This window comes from Sparus aurata, chromosome 7, assembly GCF_900880675.1.
Source record: "Sparus aurata chromosome 7, fSpaAur1.1, whole genome shotgun sequence".
Taxonomy (NCBI): domain Eukaryota; kingdom Metazoa; phylum Chordata; class Actinopteri; order Spariformes; family Sparidae; genus Sparus; species Sparus aurata.
The window spans coordinates 16,877,754-16,899,474 of record NC_044193.1 but is presented as its reverse complement, the minus strand read 5'-3'; the positions used below and the strand labels follow the sequence as shown (position 1 = coordinate 16,899,474).

General features: G+C 40.5%; 1 protein-coding gene and 1 long non-coding RNA gene across 2 annotated transcripts; one reads left to right on the top strand and one right to left on the bottom strand.

The window, feature by feature from the left end:
- The first annotated feature begins 7,043 nt into the window (after positions 1–7,043).
- LOC115585092 (homeobox protein Hox-B3a-like) lies at positions 7,044–10,111 on the top strand. Its single transcript, XM_030423185.1, has 2 exons — positions 7,044–7,520; positions 9,083–10,111. The coding sequence occupies exons 1-2, from the start codon at positions 7,157–7,159 to the stop codon at positions 9,544–9,546; spliced, it is 828 nt and encodes a 275-aa protein (XP_030279045.1). The 5' UTR covers positions 7,044–7,156; the 3' UTR covers positions 9,547–10,111.
- Positions 10,112–16,680: 6,569 nt separating this feature from the next.
- LOC115584494 (uncharacterized) lies at positions 16,681–21,683 on the bottom strand. Its single transcript, XR_003984545.1, has 2 exons — positions 21,388–21,683; positions 16,681–18,546 (listed from the first exon to the last, which is right to left on the bottom strand). It is a non-coding gene; the product is annotated as an uncharacterized LOC115584494 (long non-coding RNA).
- Between the last annotated feature and the right edge of the window lie 38 nt (positions 21,684–21,721).

The following is a 21,721-nucleotide window of genomic DNA, read 5'->3' as shown; positions in this document are numbered from 1 at the left end:
AACAAGAGAGTGTGATTTAAAATACGTGTTTAAACAGAAAAAAAAAAAAAGCTCGTGTCTCCTGTCAGTCATGAATCAGCCTCGTCCCGCCCGATGGAAGCTTCTCCTAATATTTACACCACGTTTAAGCAAATCGTGAAATGTGCACGTTTATAAGCAAACTGAAACGTCCACTAACTTTGGAGTTGTGTAGCCTTACCTGTCAGAAGATCAATATAAATAAAAAAAAAACCACACACACAGGCACATCCGAGGCTTTTATAAAGTTTTAAAAATAGACTCTTGTGATATTTAATATTCGTACTAACCAGCCCTCTCTCTCTCTCTCTCTCTCTCTCTCTCTCTCTCTCTCTCTCTCTCCTCCAGCTGTAGAATAACTCAGAGAGGCTTGTAGTTATTCTTCCCCTCAGCACCTTCGCAGGGAAAAACGCTGTATTTTACGTGTTTGAAGTCCAGTGTTTAAATTCCACAACACTTACTCAGCCTCCTAACTGGTTTCTTTTTTTTCCACTTTTTTTTTTTTGACTCCAGACTGTTGAATCACACGCATGATTTTCAGCTCACATTGCACCGCTGCAGGCTCCCCCGTGATTTATGAGCACCTCAGGGCGAGAGAGCTCTCCCTCCCCTCTTCCTCTTCCTCTTCCTCTCTCTCTCTCTCTTCCCCCCCTCTCTCTCTCTCTTGGAAGATATAAGAACTTTACACAAACAGAGGTCGAAATCTTTTTTATTTATAAGAGCAAACACGAGACAGGAGCCGGTCAGCTGGCGTTTTTTTCCTTTTTAATGACCTGCCTTTTTATTGCTTTTTCACGAGTACAAACATTTATTTTTTGTCCTTCCTCTGCGCTCTGGCTTTCAGGTGAGTGTCTTCCTCGGCAACTTTGTGTTGAAAAGGTCCGGGCTCGGTGTGTGTTTTTGTTATGGCGTGGTTGTGTTTTAAAAAGACGGCTGGCAGCCATGGGTAGTTGCATAAAGGCAAGAGAGTTGAAACAGGGGTCACGCTGCTATTTTCCAGGGACACAGAGGCTCCCTCGCGTTGACCAGCGGTGGGTGTGTCACAGATCCGTAAATCTCTCTCTCTCTCTCTCTCTCTCTCTCTCTCTCCCATCCGTTCACTCTAGGGAGCAGATGCACCGCGTCTCTCCTCTTGCCTTTTCTCTCCCTCTGGAGGGAGAGTTTTAAATGAATTTGCATAAAAGTAGATGTTAAAACTCCATCAGGCAACGTCGAAGTGATTTACTGTCAGGCGCTGGCAAACATTTTCAACAAAAGCAGCTTGGATCCCTCACTCCTCCTGACGTCCCACTGTAGACCTCCCCCATCACGTCACAGTGGAGATGATGGCCTGGGTAAACTCGCCATGTAATATTTTATGTCATCAGAACGCCTCGCTGGGAAATTTGTCATTAGCCTATTTGCTGCATCGTTGAGGACCTCAGAAATTACAGTCGTTTTCCCCCCACAGCTTTCAAGGTGTCACTGGAGGCCCAGACAGCCACTAGATTGAGTTATGATTATGTTATTCACTTTTCATTAGCACAAGTGATCTGAATATGGGATCCCGAGACTATAGATCCACAATTATGTATAGGTTAAGTGAAAACGCGCTTTTTTATTGCATTTGTTCCCTGAGAATGATCCTCTGGTGTCTTTGTGTGGACACCAGTTGCATGTCTGCTGCAGTCACCTCATAGTTTGAGTCCTCTGAGGTCAGCTGCTGCTGCTGCTGCAGGATGAGGACTTCAAAATAAAGGTACAAGTTACAGGCTTAACTAACTCATGGCTCCTGATAAATTAACGGTGAATCATGGATTCCTGTTGCCATTAACACATGATCAAGTTACTCTGACTTTTAAAGCCTGACTCATACTCAATTTCTGAGGCTGACACAGTAAAAGAATGATATTTGCACTGATCTCTAAAATGTTGTGACAAAGATATGTAATGGAGACAGGATATCTCACTGTTTGTCCAAAAGGATATCAGTGCATTGAAGCAGGAATCTTGTTCTATATCATAATCTCTTAATGAAAAAATATTTTCATTTAGTTGCACATTGGTCACCATAATCGAGATACCGATTATCAGCCGATAATATCAGCAGACTGATACATCGGTGAGGATCTGATGACTTGGAGTGGGTAACTCACACTTTGAAGAACATCAGTTAGTGAGTGTTAATTCACAGATATTGTTTTGTTGTGATCCTGCTGTTGTTGAGGATGAGTTTAATGTCTCTCTGTCACTGCTCTGTGAACAGTGACCTGAGAGCAACTTCAGGTGAAGAACATTCATTTATTTTGTTTTATCTGAATGTGAGATGCTGAGTTGGCTCTTTCAGGAGGAGAGCTATGTCCTCGCCGGATTTATAGGAAATTCATGGCTATTAAGACAGAGACCACTGTATCCAACAAAACAATACATTTTCTTTCATTGATCTGTTCGCCCTGAATTGTTCTCTTTTTGAACTGTTTTAATGAGATGTTTTGTGGCCATCTTTCTGTTGTTGTGTTGATCCCTGTGGGCTGGACACTAAATATTTAAAATCAATCAATCAGAAAAAAAAAAAAACTTCATACATTGAGTGATGCATCAAATTAGCTGCATTTCAGTTACATGAGAGTTTATTTATGCAGGTCTTTACTGTATTTATATATTCCAGAGGCTCTAAACAAAGAAAGTTCTATGTAACTTGATTCCTGCTAATTTGATCGCATGTCGTTTAATGTATGGACCGTGAATTAACATTCTTAATTGATTTATGTGATCTAAATACATAAAGCCATTAACTTGATTGTTTGTTAATGTTGAGCAACAGGAATCCTGCCTTAATATATTCATCAAATCATCACGAGTCCTGCTGTAGCAATGATTTGTACGCTTTCTATAACATGTTGTAAGTTCCATGTCTATGCAACCTATAATTGAATCTTAGGTCAGAGTACATAATCTAAACATAATTATATTTAAAAAAACACAGAATTTAAACCCTGCCATCACCCCCAGATTGTCTGACTGGGTTTTTTGATTAACTGATTGCTTTAAAATGTTATAGATTTACATTTTTTGATTGTCTTTATGGTTTGTTTGTAAGTGTAGTGTTTGTTACAAAAGAGGCCCATGTTTTCAATTCTCATCGCTTGAGAAACCAACAAAATTAGGCTTTTTATTGCAAATACGTGTGCAAGCTGTCAACCCTTACTGCGTTGGAGCTGCAACTACTGATCATGTTCACTGCCAAACATTATTTTGGTCATTTTCTAGATTACTCAATTAGTTGTTCAGGCTAAAGAATGCCGGAAAATTGGGGAAAATGTAAATCAGTGTTTCCCAAAACCACAGTTGACGTCCTCAAACATCTTGTCTTGTCCACAACTCAAAGATATTCTTACTTTACTCTAAAGAAGCCAGAAAATATTCACATTTAACAAGCTGGATTCAGAGGATTCTGACTAGTTTGGTTTTTTTTAAATTTAGAAATGACTAAAATTGATTAATTTACTAGTTATTTGGTTAAAAGAGTGCCAGAAAATGGTGAATTATGTTGATAAGTTGTTACCAAAGCACAATCCTGACTCTTTATTTAGATTTATTTATTAGTTATACCAAAAAAATTTCATAAAATGTTAATCAGTGTATACCAAAGCACATGATTTTTCCACGACCCAAAGATATTCTGACTTTACAGTCAAAGACAAGCAAAGAAGCCAGAAAATATTCACATTTAGATGCTTGATTCTATAATTGACATCTTATGGATTAATCAGTGCAGCTGAATTGAACATCAGATTTCACAGGAGAACAATATAAACCCATAATAGTTTTTATAATGCATCATCGTTTTATTCTAACACTGTATATATTCTGAAACACATCCTTCTCCGGAGTAAACAAACAGAAAGTTCTCTCTCAGATGGCCTCCACCGGCTCAGACCAGCAGGATTTATGACCAGCTCTCTGCACAGACGGGCCGTGCAGGGGTCTGCGGTGGGCTGTGCTGCTCCCAAATTAATTCTCTGTGTTAATGCACAGGCTGATATAAAAAGCCAGGACTTGTTTGGGAAATTGACAATGTGTGTCTTTTCCTCACTTATGAAGTGCAGTCTGCAAACTCTAGTCCTTTCATTTCACTCTGCATTGTTTACAGCAATATAGGGCACCGGGCCCATAAATCTTCCCCTTGCTCTGCCAAGACAGCGCCATTTGTATGCACCGTTTTAACCGACAGCATCCTCTGCCCATTAACGTCTTCTCCCCGGCTCTCTCTCTCAGTCTCCTCTTATCTGCCCGGCTCTGTCCCCCCTCTCCAAATACATTAACTGATCCGTGTATTCGTTGAGCTCTGAAAACCAATTATGTTTTTCCTAAAGTGTACAGAATATATAATTTATGGGAAAAGGGGGAAAATAGAAATACAAATATAAGGATTTTCGATGCGTTCTGCAGATTCTCGCGCGCAACGTACACATTTCCCTGCGCTCTCTCTCTCTCTCTCTCTCTGTCTATGCGCACCCGACGGGTTTTCTCTGTAAGTTATTGGTATGAAAAATAAAAGTTTATCGACGATTTCCGTGGTTGTTTGTGTCAGCGAGCGAGAGAGCGCAGAAGGTAAGGAGGAATTGTAAAAGGGTTGACACCCAGAGCGACCGGCGCGCTTTTGTGTGAGAGAGAAAAATGATTTATTGCCACTGAGGCGGTTCAAACAGAGTTCACGGAGAATTGTGGTGGAGGCGCGGAGGAGCTAAATTATGGTCTTGCTGAGCTAGTATATCATAGATCCTATCTCCAATTCAGAGAGTGTGTTCAAGGGTGTGAGGCAAGGAAAACAAAACGAATTTAATTACTTTCCACCATTCCACTCGGCGCTGATGGATATTGCCTAATTCTCCTGAGAATAATAATAATAATAATAATAATAATAATAATAATAATAATAATAATAATAATAATCATAATAATAATGTGATTTTAATTTTAAATTTTTTTTGGCTATAATTCATGTTTCTCTGTTGGACAATATTTGGCACATTTTAATGAACAGGATGATGATTGACTTTATGTCATCACTCCCAAATTAAAATCAGGTCTCCAAGCTAAACGTTTAGCATTTCTAGATAGTTTTAAACTGGATTGAGATCAGTTAAATCATTGGTTAAGAGTCATTTAAGTGTTGATTATCACACAAGTGTATGGGAGAAATGGTATTTGCATTACGTCCTTGACCGGAAACCCCACATTTGAATATTTAATTCATTTAAGAAAATAAGGACGTGACTCCACTCCGGAGGTTCAGGTGATGGTGGCAGCAGCAGCAGCAGCAGGGGTGGAACAGGAAAAAAAAAAAAAAAAAGGGGAGAAGGCTCCTCTCTCCTCTCTTCTTCCGAGCTATGCAATCCTGAGTGCATAATCCATCACCGCTGAGAGACATCTAAAGAGGGTTTTCTCGACAGCTTTGTTGTAGTGAAACACCAGAAGGAACTTAGCCTATATCTAAAGCCTGCTCCAGCTACAAGATGGATACTGGCACACTTGAGTAGATGCTAATATCACAGCCCGCAGGAGAAGGCACTCTCTCGTTCTTGGGGACGATGCTAATAAAAAAAAAAAGAAAAAAGAAAGAAAGAAAGAAAGAAAGAAAGAAAAATGGTGATAGCTTCATTATTCTAGTTATTTATCCACTTTGCATGCATTTGTGTATTGGTGGAATTAAGCAATTTTATGAGTTTCATGAGATATTCCCCCCCCCCCAAGTGTAACTCAGTTAGGGCCACACTTGATGGAGCTTTTTACCCCAAAAATATTTATTATGGGGCTTTTAAATGAAGTTGCGAAATTCATATTTTTATTTAAGTGTTTGCACCCTCATAGCTATATTTCTAACTTTCTCCTTGTCTCGTTTTCTCCTCATTGCATTTGCACATAACAGCTCTGCTGAACATCCCTTCCCCGCCCCCTCCATATATAGGCTACTCTTTGTCACCCATGTTCGCCATCTAAAGCGTCCACTGACACTTGATACTGTACAGTGATGCCCGATTCATGCAAATTCGCCGCTTCTTCCCATAGAAAAAAACAATCCTCTAATGATTGCCTCCTTTGTCTTTGTGTGGCAATGACTGTGAAGCCTTTGTTTGACCACTCCCAGTGAATCCTATTAAGCCAAAGCTACACTTCCACTCCGACAGTTAGGAGCATATGCTGTTATTTAAAGGAAAGCCCGCCGATTTATGATGGCCAGTTAAATAGGATGCAAACCAAGTTATCCGATATAATCTCTTAAAGAAAGAAGAAAAAAACAGCCTTATTGCACAATGTCGTTAAATAGAGCAGCTAATAGCATGGAAAACACGCGATATAAATATTATGTATCATTGTGTTTAATTGGGGGAAAGACGAAGAAGAGAAGAAGAAAAAAAAAACACCAGAGCGCAATTTATTTTTAAGCTGGTTTAACATTAAAAATAAATAAATAAAAGAAGCTGCTTCAGAAATAATGAGTTGTGGTCGCTGCCCCGTTATTTTTCCAGTGTTATTCCGGCTCATAGACAGAGCCCAGCAGCTCATCGCGTTGTTGTCTGATTAAAAAAAAAACAACAAAAAAAAAAACCTACCACCAAAAAGTTCAGGATGTGCAGCTGCGACTGGAGGCTCCGTCTAATAAATAAAAACAAGAATTCAACACTGAGTTTGTGATGAGACGCCCCTCGCATTCAAGTCTGTCTGTCTGTCTCCCCCATCTCTCATCTCCTCTGCGTACAAACACCTCTCCCTCTCACCCTCACGCTAATCACACAGTTGTTGGCGTCTACTCATAATCCGTTTTTTTTCATCCCTAGGTAAAGAAACGCAGGCTGATCATTGAAATGTTGTCTGAAGAAATATCGCAGAAGCTTCTTCGGGCGCCCCAAGTTGCCAGCAGATTACTTTGCAACTCCAGAGCTCTGTCATTGGAGGAGGACCGCACGTGACCACGGCACCCTTCTGGTAAATATTATTCAAATGCTCCACATGGTTACTCCAAGTGCTCTTCCCTGTATGCCTTTACACATTCAGGTTAATTGTGATCGGATATTAGACAGACAGAAGTCCTAGTCTTTACTGCTGCTGAGGGATTCCTGGTTTTATATTTGAGACAGTTTGATGAGCTGGGTCCATGGACCCCCAACAGTCTGCCCTCCCACTGCAGCTGCATGGCAACAGTTTTGCTATGAGCTCTGGACAAGTGCCAAAACTGAACGCGGGATGCAATGAAGAAGGAGGAGGAGGAGGAGGAGGAGGAGGAGGTGGTGGAGGCCAAGAAGCAGAACTTAATCAGCAAAACATGACCTCCTCTGCTCATGTCAGTTCCAGGTTGAACCCAGGTGAACAGTTTCAGCGCCCACTGGAGCCTCTGGTTCACTGCCATGCCAAGGGCAAGCTGGACATCAAGAGCAGAAGCTGCAGTCTACTCACCATCTGCCGCTCAGGAGTAATGTTTCCCTGGATGAATCCACGGACCACTGACTCTGAAAAATCTGGTAACTCTGGTTTTGTTTATTATCTTTTATTTGAGAGCTATAACTGAGCACAAAGTGCTGTTGACACAGTCTTCATTAAGTGCTCTGTTGGGTTGAATCCATCTATCCAAATGTGTGCATTGAATGTTTATCTCAAACACTGACAAACTGATAATCTGACCTTAGCAGTTAAACTTTTTGTTGCATGAAGACGCTGAACACATCGCTGCACCTAAAGAAACATTCAGCCCAGAAATGTACAAACAGAGCGAGTCAAAGTCATGTCTGACGTGTCACCTCCATCATTTATGATGCACATGAAGTTCATCAGATCTGTGGGCTCTCTTCTCTATTAGTTTACTTTATCTATGAATGAGTGTTAAAGTTGCAGAACTATCACACAATTGTCCCAAAGTGTCTTATTTTTCCAAGCCTGTAGGCAAAGTTCAAAACAGAAAGCTGCAGTGAGCAGGCTGCACAAAAGCTGCTTTTAAGACACTCATTTGCAAATGAGGATCTAAATAACATCAGTTTATGATCTGTTCAGTCGATTATTACCTCTGTCCTTATAATTGAGTATTCACAGGGCTGCAACAAGCAATGATTTTCATTATTATAATTTTTATTTAACTGCTAATTATTTTCATTTTTTATTGATAAATTGCTCAGTCCATAAGTGTCAAAATTTTTTGTAAAAGAGTCCCAAGTGACGTCTTCAAATTGCATCTTTTGAACGAACAGTGGAAAACCCATAGACCCTTCATTTCCTATCAAAAATGTCAAAGAAAAGCATGAAATCTTCACTTTTAAGAGGCTGGAACTGACATCTTTGCTTAAGAAATGTATCTTAATGTTTAATCAGTTATCAAAAATGATCAAAAAACACATTTTCTGTTGATCAACTAATCGATTGATCCTCTAGTCATTGCAGATCTGGTCTGGTACATTTTATGAAAAGAACAGAAAAAAACACAGAAAGAGAAAATAATAACAACACGGAATATATAAAACACATGAAATGTTTATTTTAGTCACTCCTAATGCTGATGCATCACTATCTCGCACTTAACAAGGAAGCTCTCGGGGTGGTTAAGTGCAGTTTTCCCCCTAAGGTCACTCTAGGCCTTATTAAGTACCCATTAACCCCTGCATGTCATATTGTTATCAACAGGCCCCTTGTATCGCTCATATACATGTCAAATGGAATCTCTAATGGCGGTTATTTTCAGTGGTGGTCCCAAGGTACCTTTTAGGTGACTGAGATGGGGATTTGACAGGTCTGCTTCCGTGTGTAGTCGTGATTAATGTGGCCTGTCAGGCAGCCGTAGTGGCGTCAGATGTTTCCCCCAGACTGCTTCGTCGGGAGCTAACTTTCCCCTGAACACATGACACCGTAGACAGCCAGTCTTGTATACTGTCTCAAGCATGACTGAATACACAGGAAGAGCTGAGGGCCCTACTTTGTCCCAGGTTGATTGGCTGAGGTTTAACGTGGGCCTAGCTGGCACTTGTGGTCCTTCTGCGGAATAGACTTTATGGCTTTTAACAGCTCTATCTTCTTTATGTGCCTCCTTCTACATCAGGAAGGCTCGGCGTCAGGAGAGAAAGGACGACCTTTACCAACAGCCAGCTGCTGGAGCTGGAGAAGGAGTTCCACTACAACCCTTACCTGTGTCGACCCCGGAGGCTGGAGATGGCCGCCGGGCTGCGGCTCACCGACCGCCAGGTAAAGATCTGGTTCCAGAACCGCCGGATGAGGTACAAGAAGGAGCACAGGAACGGAAAGGCGGCGGGTTCGTCCCAGTCGTCTCCCTGTGAGGACCTCCTGGGGTTTCCATGTGCTGTTAGAACTTCCTCCTCCTCCTCCTCAGAGCTGCACTTCATGGATTATGCTCCCATGTCCTCCTCTCTGTTTGATGGTCAGTGTGTTCACCCCGCAGACCTGCCCCATCTGAGCTGCGTACTTCCATCTGTTGCAAATGGCCCGCCGCCCTCCTGTACAGGCGCAGATAGTCATCACCATGCTGGCATTTCAAAGTGGCCCTAGGGCCCCGTAATGGCCATCCCTCCTGTGCTCATCAAAATCTCAATGATACATCCACTTTCACTGACTTATGAAAGACTGGAGGATGTCTGATTAGCATCCCTGCGCTGAAACCCCCTGAACACACCCGTTCACCATTCATGAAACATTTTAATTAAACTATGTGAACATGTCTTAATTAAAGGAGAGCTACAGTGATATCATTTATGTTTCTCAGGCTCGGTAACTGAAGGCTGCAGGTCTTCATATTGTACAGCATGCACAAGACATTCGGGCAATTAATAATTACACGATGTTTTGCAGTAATTTTCGTGGCTGTTTCGCATTCGTCTTGTCGTTGCATGTTTAATGCATGTGGGAGTTGTTCTTTGAGTGAGTTTTTCTATTTCCCTCTGTTGGCAGATAATAGCTAAGTGGTTGTATTTTCTAAGTGTCACACTAGGCCTCTTTTTTCATCATGCAGGTCATTTGTGTAAAATGGTTTGAACTGTGAAATGAGCAGAGTAATGTTCATATTGAATGATGTTATATTTTTGTTAAAGCCATTAAAGGACACGGCAAAAATCTTTGATATCGTTCCCTGATTAATTGAGATGTCACATACTGTACACGCTTAATGAATGCATTTGGGAAAACTGTAGCTCTTGTACAATGTTTACCCTATTCATCGCTGATTAGAATTACATTTTTTTTTCCAGCGGTGTTTCATGATTAAGGATTCTTGGATTAGATCCCAAACGGGAAAGGTGGGGGTGGGGTTGAGAGGGATTCTGTAATCAAATTAAGGCATGCTTTAGATTCATTGAAAACTCTACAGTATTGTGCATTCAAGTTGCACAATCTTGCCACATAAGCCTCTCTCCCTCGCTCCTGCCTCCGAGTTCCCCGCCATTAATCACCGAGACAAGGCAGTCTTTCCAGCACTCCAACCACAAGCTCTGAACCCACTGGGCACCATGACAAGAGCTCTTGCCTCCTCCTTCCCAACCCCTTGCCTTTTCAATAGCCAAATTGTAATGCTGCAAGTCGGGGCTGGCCTCCCTCTCAGGGGGCATGTTAGTTGTGTAGCTCAGAAACCCTTCCAGCAGCCCATAGGCCACAGCAGACCAATGAGGTTCAATCACTAATGACAACATATTATCTTAAAGAACAATGAGGGGACTTTGTTTTATAACAGCGTCCCTTGCGCCTTTGTGACACACGGATTCTCAAATGTAAATGATGTCATGGAAACATTATTTTCCTCTCGCTATTTTTGATTTCCAAAATATTTCGACTCTCGCTGAGCTAAATTATGCACACGGGGGGCATTATGTGTTTATTTGACAGAAGTGGGTCACAGGTTCTCCTGGGTCTCGGCAGTATTGCACTTCAAAGATAGACAGCAAGAAGTTGATAATGTGAGCCGGAGTATCAATATTCCAAATAGAACTGCAGCACAAATTCTTGGACATGCTGACAGTTTTATATCAGAAGCCTAACTGTAAATGAGCTGTCACAGAGGACCACTGACAGCTATGAAATGGGGGGAAGGTATAACGAGGAAGCTGATCCCCTAGTGGTCCTGGATAGAATGACTTCCTGCTCCTAATTTATCAGCTAATCAGTCCATGGATCAGCTGTCATTTGGTAAATATTTGACACCATTTTCAGCAGGTCTCAGTAGGTGTCCTGGGAGCTATACAGCAGCTATAACTCTGATTTTTGAATAAAATAAAATAAGGTCTCTGCACCACATCTGTATCAAAGAGGTGGTGACAGCTGGGTAATTTAAGAGAAAAAAGTAATAAAGGCGAGAGCGAGGAAAGAAAAAGGCTCTCCACTTCGAATACGTTCGCCTGCAAAGAGACAGAAAGTGGGGGGACTGTGAGGAAAAGGAAGAAGCAGACTGTGTTGGATTCCTGAGATTCTTGCATATGCCAAGTGATTTATGGTGTTAATGGTGCTGAGGCTCAATAGGACCTTTACCTCTGGTTTTCTCCCTCCAGACGCTAAAGCCAGGAGGATCTACACACTGGAGTGCAGTAATTCTGTGGCTGGGGTCAAGGGGGATCCCCAAGGGTCAACAAAAGCCCCCCTCCATGGGCCCCACTGCAAGGGGGAACATTACAACATTAAGTTAGCCGGTTGTTCTCACTCCTAGTTAGCAACTAAAGTCATTATTTCCTTTTTGCTCACTTGACCCCCCCTCGTTCGATGACATCTGTTTGTGGGGGGGGTGGGGGAAGATCTGCAAAAGCCTAAAATCCCTCCATGTTTTGTTTTAAAAATCTGGGCTTTGATCAGACTGGAGCGGCGCATTAAGTGGATCTTTGAAGTGATAAATGACGCCAGCCGTGGTGCCATGAAACCAGCTTTGGTTACGGTCCATCATTAATTTGAGAATTTTGTGCGTTATGTCCTTTACAGTGACTGATGTAGCTCTGTTCCATTTGCAGCTGTTGTGAAACTGATTTTGGGGTTAGGCTTGAAAAATGCTCTCTGCATCAAGACGTTTCTTAAGCTGCCATGAAAACAGAACTGCTGTGTCTTTAACAAAGACGTGCTGCTTTAAGTGTCTCACAAAGCGTTTGCCCCTGCAGTCAACAAATGTAAAGCCCGGAGCTCATCGTGTTACCATCACTGGAAGCTGCTGGTGTCTCCTGGAGTCTTATATTACGATGTAGTGATTCTGTTCATTATATGGGGATCATATCGGTGGAAATAAATGATCATCATCATAATAAATGAGAGAATGTGACAGCCCCTTCTCTTACCAGTGTTTAAACTCGGCCTGTTTAGTATCTAATCTGATGCTGAGACCCCAAAATCCTCTCAGCCCCTTCTTCTTCTTACTGATTACACACTGGTTGGCTTTGGGTCTTCATCAGCTATCTTTGATTTTACATTTAATGCACATATTTAATGTTATAATTACTCTTTCTAGAAGCTACTGTACTCAATTGTGGTGCAGTTTTAGTAAAGCAGACAATCAAGGGTGACAGTCTTGCTCAAGCCCCAGAGATGATATCTGTGACCAAAAATGTTTACACCTTTAATGCTGTGTTGAAGAATTTAATGTGCAAATGTTTGTGTCAACATAATGGCCATCACTGAGTTTACACAGAATGACACAGATTCTTACTGTGTCTGTTTTTATCCCTGCAGATATAATTGATTTACAGCTTTGTTATGTTGTCCTTGTATTTATTATTTCCATATGGACCTATGTCTCTGAAATATCTTATAATTGAATCTTGTCAATAATTAATCTCAATGTCTGACAAACTTCACAACACTTTGTAACTTGGGATGAACTTTAAATGTTTTGGCCTTAGTTTCCCATCTATCTATTTACCATTTTTGTTTATTTTTATGTTCATTAAAGAGGAGACTTTGGCACACAAGGCTTCATCGGAGCACAAGAAGAGTGAGATCCACCTCATTATATAGTGATTAAGGAATCATCCCAAATGTGTTGCGGTGAAGTACTATATACAACAGACTTTACATCAAACCTGAAACCATAAAACACCATCTCATGGGTCAATCCACAAACTTAATCTCCTATGAACCTCTGAAGATGAGGTAAAGTTCAGGAAGCCAAGAAAAGACAAAACCAAATGAAAAACCCAACTTTGCATTAATTTACTGGAGCTGACATTCTTCAAAACATCATCGTTCAGGTTGAATTTGAGTTCATTCTGCCATGTAGAATTATCGAAATAACAAACATGTCAAAATGATTTAACAGGCATCATTTGACAGAATAAAAATATTTGTGTACAATGCAGGTCGAGTGAAATCTTATTTATATAGCCGAGAATCACAAATCACAATATTGCCTCAGGGAGCTTTACAATCTGTACAGCAGACACTCTCTGTCCTTCAGTTCTCAATCTGGTAAAGAGCAACTCACCCCGAAAAATATTTTAACAGGGAAACACACAGAAACTTAGGAGGAGGCACGGTAAAATGTGTGAATTGTAAAAACACACGTAAAACAAAAATACAAAATGTTACAACCACACAAAAAAATATGACCATGAAAACACACTTGAGTCAAACAAGTCTTCACCAGTGCGCCACTGTTTCTACAAGTTTTGTTACCTAGTTACATTCCATCTCTGATTATAAGATTGTATTTTGTCGTTTTTCTTAATCAGCATTCATATTCTCTTGTAAATATGTTATATTAAGTTGTTGTATACAGTGACTTAATGGTTATTCATATGTCACACGACGGATCAGTGGACAGCAGGAAAAGTCTCTAATGAAGAAGAGTTTGGGGAATAAAGCATAATTCACTGGAGTGGAGATCTGCTATGTGCCTTTAGTTTTGATGGGCTTGGATTGATGCTCACTCTGTTCTGCACCTCACTGTGCTCCGAGAGTTCAAGATCATTGTGGGGTAAATTAAAACATGACAGACTGTAGGATAAAAACACTAAAAAGGTGCCATAATTCATTTTCCGCTGACCTGCCCGAGTTCATGACATCAACAGAGACTAATGTGAATGATGTGAATTTCTGGTACTGGCATTTTTTTCCTCACAGTGTGTACAGAAACTTGTGCATCAGACATCTGCTCCTAAGAAACAACTGGGATGAACACAGTGTGAGAGTTTAAGATCAATCATTTACAGTTTTTTTTTTCTTTTCAGGGATTTGTTTTATGAGAATTGAATGTTTTGTATGAATAAAATAAGAGAAGTAGAACATGCCCAGAGTGTGGCTGTCAAACATTATACTTTGGTCCATTGTTGAGAAAAACCCTGAACTTTTATGCCCGGCCTTTAGGAGCTTTTGTTCTTTTTATGACCTATTAACCTTCTCAGCCTTTTCCCTCCACAGTACTAACTGCTGCCCACCCGTCTCTCCAGGTGCTTGTTGCTCAAGATGATTGTTAAGTATCAATTTCCTGTGTCACCTTTATGGGTTTTATTTATTTGTCTGCTCCCTCATGTGGAACAGAGCCCGGGCATTACTCAGGTAGATGGATTATAACTCAACTGCTACGACTCATCTATCTTGGAAATTTGACTTCCTGAATCTCATACAACTGTTACTGTCATATTACGGCACGGCATTATCAAGATCAATGACATTTTAAATGCTTCCCAGTTAAGGATGATCGGTGACAATAAAAAGGTAAGTTGGTGATGAAACTGTCTCAGCTGTGGTGAGCGGAGCTGTGCACAGTGAGAGAGTCACCTGCTCTGCTCACTGTTGCCTCCAGTTAAATGAATGAACTTGTAATCACAACAGTCGCCCTGCTAAATGTCACATGTTGACCATTATCGATTGCTCGAGAAGTATTTAACACCCAATGGCTTCATCACAAAGAGTCCAATCAATGCACACTTTCTTTAGGTGGTTTCTTATATAAAGTGATGTGGAAGAATCTCACAGACACCTGAGGACATCAAGATAATAACTTCACCAGCATGAACATAGTTTGTGAATACAGAATACGGATATTTGTGTGATTTTTGTTTAGCCCTCTTCCACAGCTCAAACATCGTGATATGTCCTTGATACCTCATGTATCTTCAAATCTTAGAGTTGCTAATGAACATGATTTTGAAGTGACAGCATGTTTCACAAGTCTACATACATCAGTTCTGTTTGTCGTCTCAGAGATCCAGATGTAAATTATGAATTAACGTATGGAGTTTTATCTTTAACTGTGTATATGTAAACTGTAAATGTAGCTTTATATCTGTAATTCCAAATACATTTGCCTCATTTTCAGTGATGTGAAGACAAAAACTACAGACACAGAGTTTGAAATCATGATTTTAACCCTTTCATGCATGCTGTCCAATACACAAAACCATTTTTAACAGTTTAAGTCGGAGTTCCATGTGCCAATAACCAGACGGTCGACCTTCAAAGCTCTGTCCCCAAACTGATAATCATCCTTGAATCTCTTTGTCATTTTGAGGTATAGCAAATCAAAAATTGCAGAGGAAGGACAAGATACACCACATACCTCTTGAACAACTGTTAATTAAGAGAACAGTCACAGAAAAAGATGCAAGAAAAGTAATATTGTTATCCGGTCAAAAATATTTTTATCATGGCTCATTTTGAAAACTGGTCTGGTTTCATGAGAATTGAGGGACACCATAATTTCACTGTGTCCACTGCAGTAGATATTTACATACCTCCTTAAATATAACTTCTGTTGTTATGAGCATGACTTTACTTATTTAAGAGTAACAACAACAAATATAACTGTTACATTTAATAATTTGTACATGACATTGTTAAATTGACCTTTAGGTAGAATTATGTACTGTAAGATAAACTGTAATGGGTGTTGTAAAAGGTTTCAAGAGTGTGCAGCACAAAAACTAGCAAGCAAAATGGGTTTATATTTGTTCATGCATATGGACTATAGCATACAACACACAAAGTGAACCTTTTATTAAAATCCTGAAGAATCATTGAGAGCATGGTTTTAAATTGACCTATGGGTACAATGGTGTTACATTTTAATAAGTGTTGTAAAATGCTCCGAGTGTTTGCAGCAAAATTTAGAAAATTTGTATCACTGTGTAGGATAGAAAACCACATGTTTGTGTGAGGATGACTTTTTGACAACCAAAATGAATTTATATGTTATAATGGATAGCTAATATAACATTTATGAGACACATAAGCTATTTCTTTGTCCTTGTCTTGTTGCAACCCCAGTTTGTGGCCACTGGAACCACTTCAATACTCTCCTACATATTTTGCTGTAATAATTCAATAATAAATCCAAGGTATTTAAAGTCCCTTTCAATCAAAAACATGTCTTTCTTCTTGTTCTTACATTTGAATGTTTGAGCCTCACTGTGTAGAAGGTGGTATGTGCTGAGTTTGACACTAGATGGCTGTTCACAAATTTTCTCTTTGCTCACTGAAAATGAGATCTGAAGAGGTGGGGCTAAAGGCAGCATTTGTGACATCACAAAAGGTTTGGAAGTCAATCCTGGTCGAATATTCAGCATACACAAGTGCGATGTGAAAAACTGAAACCTCCAGTATACACACACACACACACACACACACACACACGCACGCTGAGAATGGACTTTACAGTGACATAGGAAACGTTTTGTGTCCAGCTGTCAAACTTGTTAACTGAAAAAATTAAATATATGCACATTCATATTCAGGAATTTTTAATGAGGGCAAAGGAGAATGTACAATTTTCAGGATTTTAATGTAGCAATTATACTTTTTTCTGCAAAAACAAGTCTGTCGCACATTGTATATTTTTAATTATGCCTTACAAATATGTTACGAGTAAAAACCATTGTTATATTTATACATGCAGCTGTTGGTGAACAATGAAAAAAGAAAAGCCAACAACAACAGAACACAAGGGTTACACAGGGACACACAAGACTGGCATTTTTATTTTACTGACTGCAAGAATCCTTGTTGAACCTCATTTGTTAAAACTAAACATTTCTGAAACAGCAATAACTCATGCCGTGCAGCCAAATGTTGTTCTGAGCCGATAACTTTATTTTGAATTCTACTGGAGAGACCAAAGTTTCCAAAGATACAAAATATGTCAGCCTGAATTTGGGGGGAATGCGTATAAAGTGATGCACAAGACATCGAGGATATATCCATTTGATGGAATATGCCGCCACAAAATTCATGCAGTCTTGGGTTTGAATATTTCACTCAGTGTAAACATCATACAGCTTCAAATGCAGAGCAGGAACAAGCCGACACGGACCGTCAGGCAGTGAGATATAAGATGATGTTAGCAACCTTAAAGCTTCTTTAATGGAATTAAAACATACTAGTGTTCATATCAAATATCTCCTTCATGAGGATTTTACACAGGTTTTTCTTTCCTGTTTGGACTGCAGCAATCATCCCTCCTGCACAGAACAGGAGATTAGTGCTTTATTAATACAGTGTCATTTTTCTATCAGCCTTCTGCTATTAACCATGATTAGCATGCACAGTCGACTCCTGATCTGCAGTGTGAACAAGCAGGGGATGTTTAAGCAACAAGAAAAAGATCTAAAAACCCACTCCTCCTCTTTCCCTGCAGTGAAAACAATGCTGTACGAGGGAGAATATTACAGAGTGTGCTGCAATGATGAACATTTCCTCCTGTTTCATGTTTAACCCTGCTCATTTCCCACAGTAAGAACTACGGAAACACACAAGTGTGCACAGCAGCTTGGGGGGAAGATGACTGATGGCTTGTTGTCATGATGTTTGGGATTCTGCCGACTCGAAGCCTCTTGGCTCACTGAAGCTGTGAAGTGCTGCAGTACATACTACAGGCTATTGTTGAAAAGTCCTGGTATTAGCAAGGTATTGCTTCATTGTCACACTGTTGAGCCCGTGCAGAATGCAGTTATCTGTAATGTCCCTGGCCATTTGCACAGTAGTTGCATTGGATTTATGATTACGGTTCATGTGCTGTGACAGATTTCATACAATTCAGCAACGAAGCAAAGGACAATCATTAGAATTTCACAGTTTGATTGGATGGATGGTTTTTTTTTCTGTTTTCAGGTGGTATTCCCTGGGTTGTGTGTGGGCTGAGCTTAACCTTACATCTGACATCACTATTTTTCAAAAATGTCAATATTTGAGAAACGCAGACATGCTCTATCAATCAAACAGATAGCCATCTCTCAACCGGTCAATGTGGCACACTTGAATATCTGTGTGTCTCTCTCTCCCTCTCTTGCTCTGTGTCTTTTTGTCCCTACAGCTCTATCACTGACGAGCCACGAGCTCTATAAACATGGCATGGATAGCTGTCATCTTCCCGTCCTGGAACTGCATTAACGCCAGTGACCTCTCTGGCTGGTGGTGACAGTCGCCTGTCAGCGCTGGCTAATTCCCAGTCTTGTGAGGGTCAAGAGCTGATGTATAATGAGGCCCGACAGTGTTGGAGGGGTCTGGTGTCAACATTGTCGGGACGAGGGGTTCAGTTCAAACCGCTGAGGTAATCCGAGCACGGACCGAGCTGATCCCAGAGCCCTCGAGTGCCTATTGACACACATCAGAGCATGGATGCAAAACAAATTAGCATCAGTCAATATACTCTCCTCTCCTGACACAGCCACCCAAGGGCTGCCAATGTTTACCTCACCCCCAGTCAAAACAACACAGACAATAGTGGTCATGATGGAAAATGCCTGCACTGGGTGTTAAGTGGATGCCTTTGCGTTAAATGCCGTGCAGAGTTTGGTTTGAGGGGAATCAAATTCAGGTTGGCAGGATCCATGATTATTTCTGAAACCATCTCAGGCAGAATTTGTGGTTTAGGGGAAACAAGCTGTCCAGAGGAAGGAGCTCCAGATCACTTGTGGGTTGCTGGGTTTTTGTGTGTGTGTGTGTGTTTGTTTTGCTTTGCTTTATGTGATCATATAACTTCTGTTGCATAAAGGTGCTGGGCAGTGATGTGGAACAACACTCCAAAATATGCTAATCAAACATATGGCACAAACACGGATCGCTCTCCTCGTCCTACAAGATAAAAAGGTTACTTGGTTTTGAGATGTAATTTGAATACATCCGAGGGCTGTAATAGGCTGAGGCTGCTGCATTTTTAAAAAATTCGTTTGCATACGAGGGGAGAGCAGAGATTGCTCACACCTGTTTTTTCCCCCTCTTCTTCTTCTTCTTCTTCTTGTACTTCTTCTTCCTCCTTTTTTTTCTCTCCCCTCCTCTCTGCAATCCCTCCCTTCCCCTCCTCTGCTGAAAGCCATTACAGAAATACAATTTCTAATACCTCCGCACAGGTCTTCGATCGACTGCAAACAAATTTATATTCAGGCGGTAAACAGAAAGCTGCAGAGATTTATTTATTGAGTGTGGAGGAGAGAAACAAGCTAGCGCGTGAACCCTGAGTAACCTCCGAGCTGACATGAAGATGGATCAGCGCGCGCTGCAAATGCATGGAGAGAAGGGATATATCGCACTCAGTCATTCAGCACATCGCTGCCTGTAGAATCCCATTAACTCCCACAGCTGGGACCATATTTCTGTGTTGTAAGAATGCGGTTAGAAGTTGTTCATTACGCTGAATTATTTTGTAATTACTGCAGACTTAAGAAGACACAGGAAGTATTGTTCAAACAAAAAAACGATAAGAACAGGAACTGATAGTTTTTGAAGTCTGCAAGTTTTCATTAGACATTTATGGATCTGTACAGTCAACTGTAATAATAATAATAATAATAATGATAATAATCACGATAATGATAATGATTATTACTGTTAATAATAATTACATAATTTATTAAATGAATTAATCATTATGTTATTGATTGATTATACAGGATGCTGTAAAAAAAATAATCAAAAAAAAAATGAATTCTTAATAATAACTAATTAAGTGGAGCTACATAATTTCAACATATTTGCTCGTCTTTGGTGATATTTTGCAATGACATGAAGATTGATTAAAGATTTTATAAAAATTAAACGTGATTTATCAAAGTGTCTTTGCAACTGGTGGATGTGTTGAACAATTAACACAACATCTCCTAAGTTAGTTGGTCAGCTAATAAAGAAAAGAAAAGAAAAGAAATAAAGAAAAATGTCCTGATGTGTGTGTTTACTCTTAGTTGCTGTGTGTCTTCTTCTGAACTGTTGTTTTATTTTTTATATATCTGATTTTATGACCCTCTTGAAAATGAGATGGTTTTTCCCAAAGGGGATTAATCCTGATGAACAAACTTGTGCAATGGAAAGGTAAAGACATCAAACTGTTTGGAGATCAGACAGTAAAATAGCTACTCTGGGGACAATGTCCCCTTCACTTTGCATAGGCATGATCAATTAAAATGTGCTAAAGAAAATATAGCTAACAGACTAAATTAAATAGATTGTAATGCTCCCTACTCTGACCTCATACAATTCCCTCATTACATTCCCTAACATCACGTGCGTTGAAGACTAGTTTCACCCTCATGTCACCACCAATTTTCAACACAAAGTTGGAGACTAACATTAGCATATCAGAATATTATCAGCTTTATCAATTCTGGTTATTTCACATGTGTGGGAGCAGGCTGAGCGATGTGTGTTTTTGAAAGTAGGTCACCAAACTTGGAGAAAAGAAAAAAAATAGAAAAAGAAGAAAACTTGCTGCACTGTGGAGCTCCCTGACATTTTCACTTCTGCACTGAGGAGGTGAAACACTGGGCTGAGCTCCTGTATTTCCACTGTTGCACAAGAACACAGACAAGCTTCTTTATTTGCATGGGTTTTTTTTAAGGAGCAGTGGAGACTCAACAGCCCTGGAGTAATAACTCTGAATCTTAGTTTAAAAAGCAGCATGGAAAGTATCAAATGTGTTGAGGAGGGAAAGAATTCACAGAGCTGAAAACAGATTTTTGTGCACTGATGTACAAACAAACAAAAACAGGCTCTATTTTCTGGCGGAGGGATCAGCTAATCCAGCCAACCTGGGATCAACACGTCCTCTCTGTCGGCTACAACTTCTTGATCTCCACTCGGAGCCATTTCTCTCGTTTTCTTTCTTTTTCTTTTTGTATTTGTTCGAGGCTAATTACAAATCTGCTGCCACTGAACTTCTAAATACCAGCTGTCACGACCTCTGAACCCATTAAGTGTGCCTTTCACATGACCTAAGCCCTCTGCTAAAGAGGGCCTCGGGTTTTCGAGAAGCCTTTTGCATAATCCATTAGCCACATCAATGTAGCTCTATATTATGCTAATTTAGCTTTGAGGAGGGAGAGAGAAAGTTTTCATTGTTGTGGTGAAAAATAATTCAAAATAGCAGAATTTGACCTAAAAGACATTTCTCTTTGGAGCCTGAAAAAAACCGTGTAGGGTCCCTGCTAACGCGTCACACGTTACCTGTGTGCAGGTGAGAGGCCCGTGAAGGCCTCAGGCGTCCGGTGCTGGCTGCTCTTAAGGACCTTTGTGTTTTGTTTTTTTTTGTAGTTTTTTTCTGTGACCTGCCATTAAAAGTGAGTTTCTCAACTTGCTCGCTCGGCTTCATCAGTGTTGTCCTCTCGGATGACAGAGATGTCCAGCTATTGGCCGAGACCAGGAGGGCACGTCATCTCCATCAATCAGGGACCGCTGTTTCCCCTCTGAGGAATGTCCCCACGGTCGTCCAGCCGCCTGACCATGCGTTACTGGATGCACGAGAGGCCGGGCATGAAGTGAAAGCCCGTCCAATGATTAT